Raw genomic sequence first — 11326 nt, 5'->3', positions numbered from 1 at the left:
GCAAAGAGAGAACAAAAGGATTAGAAAACCTATTTAGTGGTGGGGGGAGGTGGCTAATGCCTGTAATTCCAGCACTTTGGGAGGCCGAGGTGGGTGGATCACCTGAGGTCGGGAGTTTGGGAGTTTGAGACCAGCTTCTTGAATTCATGAAGTCAGAAGTTCAAGATCAGCCTGGCCAAGAAGATGAAACCCTGTCTCTACTACAAACACAAAAAATAAGCCAGGGGTGGTGGCAGGCGCCTGTAATCCCAGCTACTTGAGAGGCTGAGGCAGAGAACTGCTTAAACCTGAGAGGCAAATGTTGCAGTGAGTGTGACAGAGTGAAACTCCATCTCACAAAAAAAAAAAAAGAAAAAAGAAAATCTATTTAGCAGGCCCAGTGGCTCATCCTTGTAATCCCAGCATGTTGGGAGGCTGAGGCGGGTATATCACCTGAGGTCAGGAGCTCGAGTCCAGCCTGGCTAACATGGTGGAACCCTGTCTCTACTAAATATACAAAAAATTAGCTGGTCATGGTGGCAGACAGCTGTAAGCCCAGCTGCCTGGGAGGCTGAGGCAGGATCGCCTGAACCTGGGAGAAGGAGGTTGCAGTGAGCGAAGATAGCGCCACTGCACTCCAGCCTGGGCTACAAGAGCAAAACAAGAAAGAAAGAAAGAAAGACAAGAAAAGAGAAAAAAGGAAGGAAGGAAGGAAGCAAAGAGAAAAATGATTTAGTAAAATAATACATGAAAACTCACGAAGTCTAGCAAGAGAGGTAAACATCCAGATATAGGAGGCCGAGGTATCCCCAAACAAATACAATGCGAAAAGGTATTCTCCATGACATATTCATAGTTAACTGTCATAAATTAAAGACAAAGAGAATTCTAAAAACAGCAAAAAGGAAAAAAAACAGCAAAGAGAAAAGCATCTAGTCACCTATAAAGGAACCCCCATCAGATTAACAGCAGATTTCTCGGTAGGAAGCTTAGAGACCCAGAGAAAAGAGAATATAGTCACTGGAGATAAAAGAATGATATGCTCAAAGTGCTGAAAGAAAAACTTCCAGCCAAAGTGTATTAGTCTGATCTTGCACTGCTATAAAGAACTGAGACTAGGTAATTTATAAGGAAAAAAAAAATTAATTGGCTCATGGTTCTTCAGGCTGTACAGGAAGCATGGCTGGGGAGGCCTCAGAAAACTTACAATCATGGCAGAAGGCAAAGAGGAAGGAGGCATGTCTTACATGGCTGCAGTAGTAGGAAGCGCGTGAAGAGGGAAACACTATACACTTTTAAACAACCAGATCTCACAAGAACTCACTACCATGAGAACAGCAAGGGTTAAATCCACCCCCATGGTCCAGTCACTTCCCGCTAAGCCCTGCCTGATACCAACACCAGACAAGAACACGGCAAAAAAAGAAAACTACAACCAATATCCCTTATGAACACCAATGCAAAAATACTCCACAAAATAGTAGCAAACCGAATCGAATCTAAAAGCACACTGAAAAGATAATATACCATGATCAAGCAGATTTATTCCATGAATGCAAGGATTGTTCAATAAATGCAAATCAATATGACATATCACATCAATAGAATAAAGGGTAAAAGTCATATGGTCATCTTAAGAGAATCAGAAAAAGGAATTCATAAAATTCAATATCCTTTCAGGATAAAAACTCTTAGCAAGCTAGGCACAGAATTATATCTCAAAATAATAAAGGCCACATATGACAAACTCATATTAACATCATACAGAATGGACAAAAGCTGAAAATCTTTCCTCAAAGAACAGAAACAAGACAAAGATGCCCACTTTCACCACTACTATTTAACATGGTACTGACAGTCCTAGCCAGAACCATCAGGCAAGAGAAAGAAATAAAAGGCATCCAAATAGGAAAAACAGAAGTTAAATTGTCCCTCTCTACAGATTACAAAAGACTATCAAAACCTCTTAGAGCTGATAAACAAATTCAGTAAAGCTGCCAGATACAAACTCGACATACAAAAACCAGTAGCATTTCTATATACCAACAATAAAATAGCTAAAACAGGAAATCAAGAAGACAATCCCTTTCACAATAGCTAAACAAACAAACAAAAAGCAAGAACCAAAGTGAAAGATCTCTATAATAAAAACTACAGAAACGCAGGAAAAAAAATGAAGAGGAAATAAATAAGTGGGAAGGCATTTCATGTTCATAGATTATAAGAATTGATATTGTCAAAATGACCATACTACCCAAAGTAATGTACAGTTCAATGAAATCTCTATTAAAATGCCAATACCATTTTTCACAGAAATAGAAAAAAGAATCTTAATATTTATATGAAACCAAACAAAAGCCAGAACAGCTAAAGTAACTGAGTTAAGAAATAAACAAAGCTGGAGGCATCACACTACTTGACTTCAAAACATATTACAAGCCTGTAGTAACCAAAATAAAAAAGTATTGGTATACAAACAAGCATACAGATCAGTGGAACAGAGAACTCAAAAATAAATCCAGGTATTTACAGATAACTTATCTTTGACAAAGCCATTAAGCGCACACACACTGGGCAAAGGACACCCTCTTCAACAAATGGTGCCAGGAAAACTAGATAACTATGTGCAGAAGAATGAAAGTGGGTCTCCATCTCTCATCATATACAAATATCGACTAAAAAAATAAAGACTTAAATATAAGACCCACAAAGGTATAAAACTAGTAGAAGAAAACAAATGACAAACTCATCAAGACATTGGTCTAGGCAAAGATTTTATGGCTAAGATCTCAAAAGCCCAGGCAACAAAAACAAAAAACAGATAAATAGGACTATGTTAAACTAGAAAGCTTCTTAATACTTTTTTTTTTTTAGATAAGGGCTCCTTCTGTCAATCAGGCTGCAGTGCAGTAGTGTGATCATGGCTTCTGGCAGTTCAACCTCCTGGGATCCCATTGTCTTGTCTCAGTGTCCCAAGAAGCTGGGACTACAGGCACGCTCCACAATGTCTGGCTAATTTTTATATTTTTTCACAGAGACAGATCTTGCTATGTTTCTCATGCTGGTCTCAAACTGCTGGGCTCAAGTGATCCTCCTGCCATGGATTCCCTTAATGCTGGGATTACAGCTAAAAAGCTTCTTCTGCATAGTGAAAGAAACAATCAACAGCATGAAGATAGCCTCTTAAATGGGACAAAATATTTGCAATCTACTCATCCGACATGGGACTAATATCCAGAATATACAAGGGACTCAAACAACTCAACATCAAAAAATAAAGAATCCCATTAAAAAATGGGCAAAGGACATGACATCTCTCAAAAGACACAGAAATGACTAAGTATATGATAAAATACTCATTATCATTAATCAGGGATATGCAAATCAAAATCACAATGAGGTGTCATCTTGCTCCAGATGGAATGGCCATTAAGAAGAAAAAAAGTAACAGATATTGGTGACGATGTGGAGGAGAGAGAACTCTTCTACACTGTTGGTAGAAGTGTAGGTAAGTACAGCCACTGTGGAAAACATTTTAGGATTTCTCAAAAACTAAAAATAGAGCTACCCTACAATCTAGAAACCCCAATACTGGGCACTTATCAAAAAGAGATCAATATAACAAAGGGATACATGCACTCCCATGTTTATTGCAGCGCTATTCACAATAGCAAAGAAATGAAATCAACCTAAGTGCCCATCAAAGGATGAATGGATAAAGAAAATGTGCTATATATACACAATGGAATACTGTATGGCCATAAAAAAGAATGAGATGTCATTTTCAGCAATATGGATGGAGCTGGAGGTCATTATGTTGAGTAAAATAAGTAAGGCAGAGAAAGATATTTTTCAAAATAGCCAGAAGACCTGAAATGTACTGAACACATATATATGATAAATACTTGGGTGATGGATACTAAATACTGACTTGATGATTATACATTCTTTACATTTAACAAAATTTCATGTGTACCAACAATTATGTACAAATATAATGTAACATGAAAACAAAGGAAAAGAAAAAATACCTTAAAGGTAAAGCTGGCTAACTTGGAGAGATTTTCTTTTTTTTTTTTTTTTTTTTTTTTTTTTTTTTTTTTTTTTTTTTTTTTTTTTTTTTTTTTTTTTGAGACAAAGTCTCACTCTGTCGCCCAGGCTGTAGTGAAGTGGCATAATCCTGGCTCACTGCAACCTCCGTCTCCCAGGTTCAAGCAATTCTCCTGCCTCAGCCTCCTGAGTAGCTGGGGCTACAGGTGCATGCCCAGCTAATTTTATGTATTTTTAGTAGAGACAGGTTTCACCAAGTTGACCAGGTTGATTTCCCATTCCTGATCTCAGGTGATCCATCCACCTCGGCCTCCCAAAGTGCTGAGATTACAGGCGTGAGCCACAGTGCCTGACCGAAATTTTCTAATCTTGTCTTTAGGGGTAGTTTTGACAGTGGGAGAATGCATTGATAAGGATTAAGGCGGAAAACAGCAGGTAGATATTTAAATGTTCTTATTCTGAAATGCAGTTCTGTAACAAGTATCCAGAGTTAATGGATAAAAAATTAGAAAACACTGATTCTTTTTTAAAATAAAAAGGCCCCTTTTTCCAGTGTGTGTCCTTGCCTACATTGGTGTTTATAAAAAATATCCCCCAAGCCGGGCACGGTGGCCCACACCTGTAATCCCAGCACTTTGGGAGGCTGAGGCGGGCGGATCAACTGAGGTCAGGAGTTCAAAACCAGCCTGGCCAACATGGCAAAACACCGTCTCTATTAAAAATACAAAAATTAGCCAGGCATGGTGGCAGGCACCTTTAATCCCAGCTATTCGGGAGGCTGAGGCAGGAGAATCACTTGAATTCAGGAGGCAGAGGTTGCAGTGAGCAGAGATCATACCACTGCACTCCAACCTGAGTGAAAGAGAGAGACCCTGTCTCAAAAAAAGAAAAAAAAGTCCCCCAGAAATAACACATGGTAATAATAATAACAATTATTGGGTACTTAATGTGACCAACCCAGTTCTATGTGCTGTAGATGTATAACCTTATCAATCCTATATTTGTACCTCAATCCTACAAACAGAAAGTATTATTATCTATATTCTACAGATGACAAAACTGAACCATAGAGAAAGAATTTATGAAACTTAGTTAAGGTCACATAGCTGATCAGTGGAGGGACAAGGATTTGAAAGCCTGACTCAGGCAGTCTGGGTGGAATCGGCCTTCTTCCTTAATTACCATATAGTTGTAATGGGGCTCTCAAGGATTAAGAAAACATGTAATGACCAAATAATCAAATAAGACTACTCTGAATTCAATAATACTTAATTGAAACAGTACACTATAAACTGAAATGGCATTTGTGCACATAATTCTAGCTTCATATATTGTTGTAGCTAAATAAATAAAATGATACTGTGTGACATGCATATGGATTTAAAGACCCCTTGTAATAACTCTCTGGTAGTCCCTCTGTAGTCTACTGATCACAAGTCGGGAGCCACTGATGAGAAAATAAGATAATACATAACCAAAGGATATAAGGCCAAGGCAGTGAAAACAATATCGCAGAGCTCTGAGATGCAAAAGAAACTTTACGGAGGATTGGCCTAAGAGGGGGAATGAAAAAACATTTGTTACCATTAAGGGAATGGAAATAAGAATAAGCAAGTCAGGTTTTTTTTTTTTTTTTTTTTTTTTTTTGTTTTGTTTTGTTTTTAATTTTTTTCTGTAATTTTTTTTGCCAAAAAAGAGTTCAAATTGTATCTCTGATAGACACTGTTTTTTTTTTTTTTGGAGACAATCTTACGCTGTTGCCTAGGCTGGAGTGTGAGTGCAAGGGGGAATCTCAACTCACTGTAACCTCTACCTCTGGGTTCAAGCAATCCTCGTTCCTCAGCCTCCTGAGTAGCTGGGATTTCACGCATGGGCCATCATACCCAGCTAATCTTTGTATTTTTAGTAGAGACAGGGTTTTACCGTGTTGACCAGGCTAATCTCAAACTCCTGGCCTCAAGTGATCTTCCCACCTTGGCCTCCCAAAGTGCTGGGATTACAGGTTCGAGCCACTGCGCCTGGCCTGCAACTCAGGTTTTTAAACAGGGAATAAAAATAGTATTTTGTTATCCAGCACGATTATGTAAGACTAAAAGAGAAAGAGAGCCCAGTTAGGTTTTTATTAAAATAGGTTAAGTGTTTGATGTGTTTAACATAAAGCCAAACAAACAGAGAGAAAATAGAAAAACTGGAACAATATTTTAAAGCAGTAATAGGTCTCTGGTGACTGATCCATACAGAGGAGAAAGAAAATAGAAAAAAAGTGTCTCTAACGTCAAAAGTTATGAAACACCATGGTGCCACTGGTCTAACTAAGCAACTTGGTTATGTTGAGTTTGATGAGATACGTGAAATATGTGAGGAATTTATTCTTTAGGCAGCTAGAAACACAACTGTGAGATCTGGGTCAGTAGTTGTAGTCATGTCCAGGGATACGGATCTAACTATAGATTATATACAGTACACACAAAATCACTGAAGCCCTGAGCATGGACAGGTTTTCTTAGGGGGATGGGGAAGAACAGAAAGAGAATGAAGTAACAACCATAATTAGAAAATATGTGGGAAGAAAGAATAATAATTTCAGAACAGAAAGAGACCTAGAGGTCATTAACCCACTCTTTTTACAGTAAATCAGATAGGTAAAAACAACCAAAGCAGAGAGGAAATGGAAGAACACGGACAGAAAGCCAGATAGCCTCTAGTAAGCTGATAATCTTCATGGAAATTTTTTCTCTGTAGAAATTTTCTCTAAGTAATAATTACCTTAATAATATCATCAGTTCCTTGAGTAACAGGTTTTGATTTGAGTTCTTCAATTTCTTTCTCCAATTCTAAACAATTAAAAAATAAAGGACTCCAGTTCAGAAATAAAGACAATAATTACTGAGAAACTGATTAAGTACATTCTTATAAAATCTCGACATCTGCAAATTAGAATAAATTTAAGCAGATATTTTGAAAAAGTATTTTCACCCACATAATATTATTACCTTTTCTTTTCTGGAAAACTTCAAACAAATAGAAAAGTACAGAGGATAGTAGAGAATAGTATGATTAATCTCTGTGTATTCACCACTATGCTTTAGCATTATTACATGGCCAATTTTGTTTCCTCCCAACCTGTAACTCACGTCCTCCTTCACTGCTTTTCTTATCCATCCTGATAATTTTTAAGCATACCCCAGGCATCATATTATTTCATGTAAGTACATCTTAATATATAAACTTAAAGCAACAATCCCATATTAAGAATAAACGTTACTGAGAACAGCCTGGCCAACATGGTGAAACTTTGTCTCTACTAAAAATACAAAAATTAGCCAGGCATGGTGGCGGGCACCTGTAGTCCCAGCTACTTGGGAAGACTTGGGAGGCTGAGGCAGGAGAATTGCTTGAACCCAGGAGGGGGAGGTTGCAGTGAGCCTAGATTGTGCCACTGCACTCTTGCCTCAGCAGTAAGAGCGAGACTCTGTCTCAAAAAAAAAAAAAAAAAAGAATAAATGTTAATCTAAGTATTTTATTAGCACGTGTATAGACGTCAGGCCTAGAGCTTCTTTCCAAATAAATTACTCTCTCTTCATCACAAGGTGATCCAAACTCCCAAGACATAATTTTATCTTTTCTAATAGAAAATAAGTCTTTGCTTTTAGGCTAAGCAGTTAACATTTGTAAGTCATTGGAAATTCAAGAGTTCATGTACACATACTTTAAAAAAAAAAAATACTAAGATCTTTTTCTTCTGGAATAAAAAGAAAACTGAGCCAGCTCCCACCTGTAATCCTAGCACTTTGGGAGGCCAAGGCAGGTGGATTGCCTGAGCTCAGGAGTTCGAGACCAGCCTGGGCAACACAGTGAAACCCTGTCTATACTAAAACACAAAAAAATAAGCTGGGAGTGGCGGCATGTGCCTGTGATCCAAGTTACTTGGGAGACTGAGGCAGGAGAATTGTTTCAACCTGGGAGGCAAGGGTTGCAGTGAGCTGAGATTGCGTCACTGCACTCCAGCCTGGGCAACGGAGCTAGGCTCTATCTCTATCTCTTAAAAAAAAGGAAATCTTTTATTATTTTAGTTGAGGAAGCTTTTTTTTTTTTTTTTTTTTTTTTTTTTTTTGGGGTTCTAATTTTGTGTCTCTTTTTCCAACTGACTTCTCTTGAAAAAAAGTTTTACTCAGTAGAATCTAAAGTCTACAGGAAGGAAAAACACGCTTAACTTACAAAAACTTTTAAAATCCTCCTCCCTGACTTTATTTTAATAACACAAAAGTCACTGTGGTTTACAGATGTGGGAATAATTTAAAACTCAGAGGTAAATAGTTAGATGGTTAAATAACAGATTCTACTAAACTGAGATATATTTGAATCACTGGAAAACAAACAAAAAAGTCAATGCATTATTTTAAAAACCACCATTTTAAACCACAATTAAAGAGACTGTGATCAAGATGAGTATTTTCAACACAATACCTGTACACCTTGATTTAGCTTTCTGTATTAGCATCATCTGCTTCTTGGCAAACTTGATGAGATCTTCTTTGGGCAATGTTTCCAGCTGAAAGATGTGGTCGTGTTACCAACTTGTTATAACTCATGTTCCTAATACACCACAAAAAAGAAACATAATGTCTGCCACAAAACAAAAACATTCTACTGAATAAATCTGTATGCCAACAGCATACTTTGTTCCACATTTTTTTTTTGAGATGGATGCACTCTATTTCCCAGGCTGGAGTGCAATGACACGATCTTGGTTCACTGCAACCTCCGCCTCAGGTGCAAGCGATTCTCCTGCCTAAGCCTCCCGAATAGCTGGAATTACAGGCCCTGCTACCAGGTCCAGCTAATTTTTGTATTCTTAGCAGAGATGGGGGTTTCACCATGTTGGCCAGGCTGGTCTCAAATTCCTGACCTCAGGTGATACACCCATCTCAGCCTCCCAAAGTGCCGAGATTACAGGCTTGAGCCACCGCTCCCGGCCACATTTTTTAAAATTAGCAAATGCAATTTCAAGTACATAATTGTCATGCAACTACTAAAAATGTAAAAATTAGTTATGCAACTACTATGAAATGTAAAAGCCAGGGCATATCCTCTTAGAGCTAATGTTACAGGTTGACATTTACTAGGTTTTGATTTCTTTAACTGTAAAATTAGTGGGTTAGAACTAATGCTACTTAAAATTCCTTAGAGCTGTAAAATAATTTCATTCTATTCAAGGCTGAAAGTCTTTGGTCACAAAAAAATTTAAGCATAATTACAGCATCAAGATGATCCAGTAACATTCAGCCTTTAATTAAAATATTAAGCTTTGCCACTTGAGAAAATTGCTTAAGCCTTGTGGTCTCAGGTTTCTCGTTTGTAAAATGAGGGTAACAACAGTACCTATCTCACGGTTATCATGAGGCTTAAATGAACTGAGTGGTTAGGCAAGTGCCTGAAATTCAGCATGCAGACAATAAACCTTAGCAATAAACCACTATCGTCCAGAATGATTGAATGTTAAACATTGTACAGGGCCATAAAACAAGACTAATTCAACTCTTTTTCACAATGTAGAAACTGGAGCCTACAGATCAGGATCCCTTGATTCCTGCTCTACGTCACTGCTCCTTCTACTACATCATCACTATATAAACCTTCTTAAATTAGACAGCTGTTTAATGTCCGAAAAATCACAGGATCTTTCAGCAGTACTAACCAGGAGCAGGAAGTAAGCAAAAAGTATTTTTATATCAAGGGGGGAAAAAAAAAGAAACAGGAAATGGATGGGTGACTGCGTAAATTAAAACTGAGATCCCTTAGAGCAAGGCTATTTTTTAAAAAAAATAGCCCCCTCCCCCCGCCCGCCAAAGTTTTCCAATTCATCATCCTTCCACACTCTTCAGAGAGCCCGCTAGTCAAGTATTCTCTTCACCTTAGATTTTCCGGTCCCAGGGGTAGCTGGTGAAGCCACCCCATCTTGAACAGGATCCTGCAAAACAAAATCAAACCCAGGTGTCAGAAGAACTCTTTTCCTAATTCCAGACGGAAAGCGTGGTAAGGGTTCTACGCGTTCCGTCTGGAATTAGGAAAAACCCTCTGTGCAATCAAGTGGCGGAAAGCCTTGTGAGACAGAGAATGAGGGGAGACGGAGGCGGTTGCTGTGGGAAATCGTATACAAACTGGCTCTAAGGGGACAGGTAACCGCCAGGGATGGAGTTTAGTGACGATGGGGAGGCGACGGCAGCGCGGGTTTCCGGGCACGGAGCGGGAGACTGCAGTGCCGTTCCACCGGGCCCACCCCCACATCCCAAATCACCGCGCAGAAGGCTTGATGGGAGGCAGTGAGCCTGAACTGTTACCTCCATCTCCGCCTGCCAGCCGCGGCCCCTAAACCAGCAGCCGCCACCGCCACACTTGTTTGCGCCCGACTCTGACGTAGGCTCGACGGCAGGTCAAAGGTCGCGCTCTCCGGTCGGCCCGCCCTCCACGTCTCCATAGCTACGTCTCGGCAGCAGTTCCGCTTCCGCCTCTGCGTCCGGGAGAAGGTTCCCGTCCTGGTGCTAACCGAGGGCGGAGTCCTTGTCGACAGTCCACCTGAGTCTCGGCCCTGGGCCTGCAGGTCAGGGAGTAGGTGCGGGTCCCGCCACTACCTTTTATTAGCATGGGAACGCAGGCCGATTACCCTTTGGGGCCTCGGGCCTCAGTTTCCACGTCTCTAAGATCTTGTGAGAGTGAGGAGAGCATTGGATTGGAGGACAGGTCCCTCAGCCCTTCCTCCAAGGGTAGCTGCTGGCCTGCCAGTGTTTGCGGGACCCACAGCTGCTTCCGGGGGGCTGCTTAGGCATTTGTGGCCAGCATGTTGCCCGGGAGCTCCCCGACTCACAGGTCAGAGTTGGGGGGCTTCCCTGAGGAGGCATTTATTGGCTCTGGAGGCCTTGAGGAGGTCCGGGGACAGCTCTTCCCTGCAGCTACCCGGTACTGATGGTGACCTGGTGGAGGCAAGATAGTCGGCCAGGGAACAGGGCAGTCATGCGAGGAGACTGTAGAGTAGGGGGACCCCGAGGGCACGCTGAAGAATCTGTAGTCGAATCCCAGAGCTGCTGCTGTGTCCAATTGGCAGTCCAGAGTTCTGAGGGCCTTTCTGTTAACTGCTGAAATTGTTTGCTGCACTTTTACTTTCCCATTAAGGTTTTCCATACACTCCAATAGCTAAGGTCACCTGAAGATAACCCAGTTTCCTGTAGTTTGAAATGGCCAAAAGGATGAAGAGGCAGCATACAGTACGTATCCAATAAATGGTAGCTGATTATTACTA

General features: G+C 40.2%; 1 protein-coding gene across 3 annotated transcripts in view; it reads right to left on the bottom strand.

Moving 5' to 3' along the window:
- GCC2 (GRIP and coiled-coil domain containing 2) overlaps window positions 1–11077 on the bottom strand; it is a 60321-nt gene extending 49244 nt beyond the window's left edge. The window contains exons 1-4 of one of the 3 annotated variants that reach the window (XM_017541123.2): window positions 10371–11077; window positions 9944–10000; window positions 8497–8581; window positions 6796–6863 (exon numbers count right to left, since the gene is read on the bottom strand). In XM_017541123.2, the coding sequence (XP_017396612.1) occupies window positions 6796–6863; window positions 8497–8581; window positions 9944–10000; window positions 10371–10376 (216 nt within the window). In that variant the 5' untranslated portion in view covers window positions 10377–11077. Of the gene's footprint in view, window positions 1–6795; window positions 6864–8496; window positions 8626–9943; window positions 10001–10370 lie in introns of all 3 variants that reach the window. The other 2 variants (XM_017541125.2, XM_017541127.2) reach the window with 2 other exon arrangements.
- Between the last annotated feature and the right edge of the window lie 249 nt (window positions 11078–11326).

The sequence above is a fragment of the Cebus imitator genome, unplaced genomic scaffold (genome assembly GCF_001604975.1).
Source record: "Cebus imitator isolate Cc_AM_T3 unplaced genomic scaffold, Cebus_imitator-1.0 Scaffold131, whole genome shotgun sequence".
Classification (NCBI taxonomy): Eukaryota; Metazoa; Chordata; class Mammalia; order Primates; family Cebidae; genus Cebus; species Cebus imitator.
This window is presented reverse-complemented; position numbering and strand designations above follow the sequence as displayed.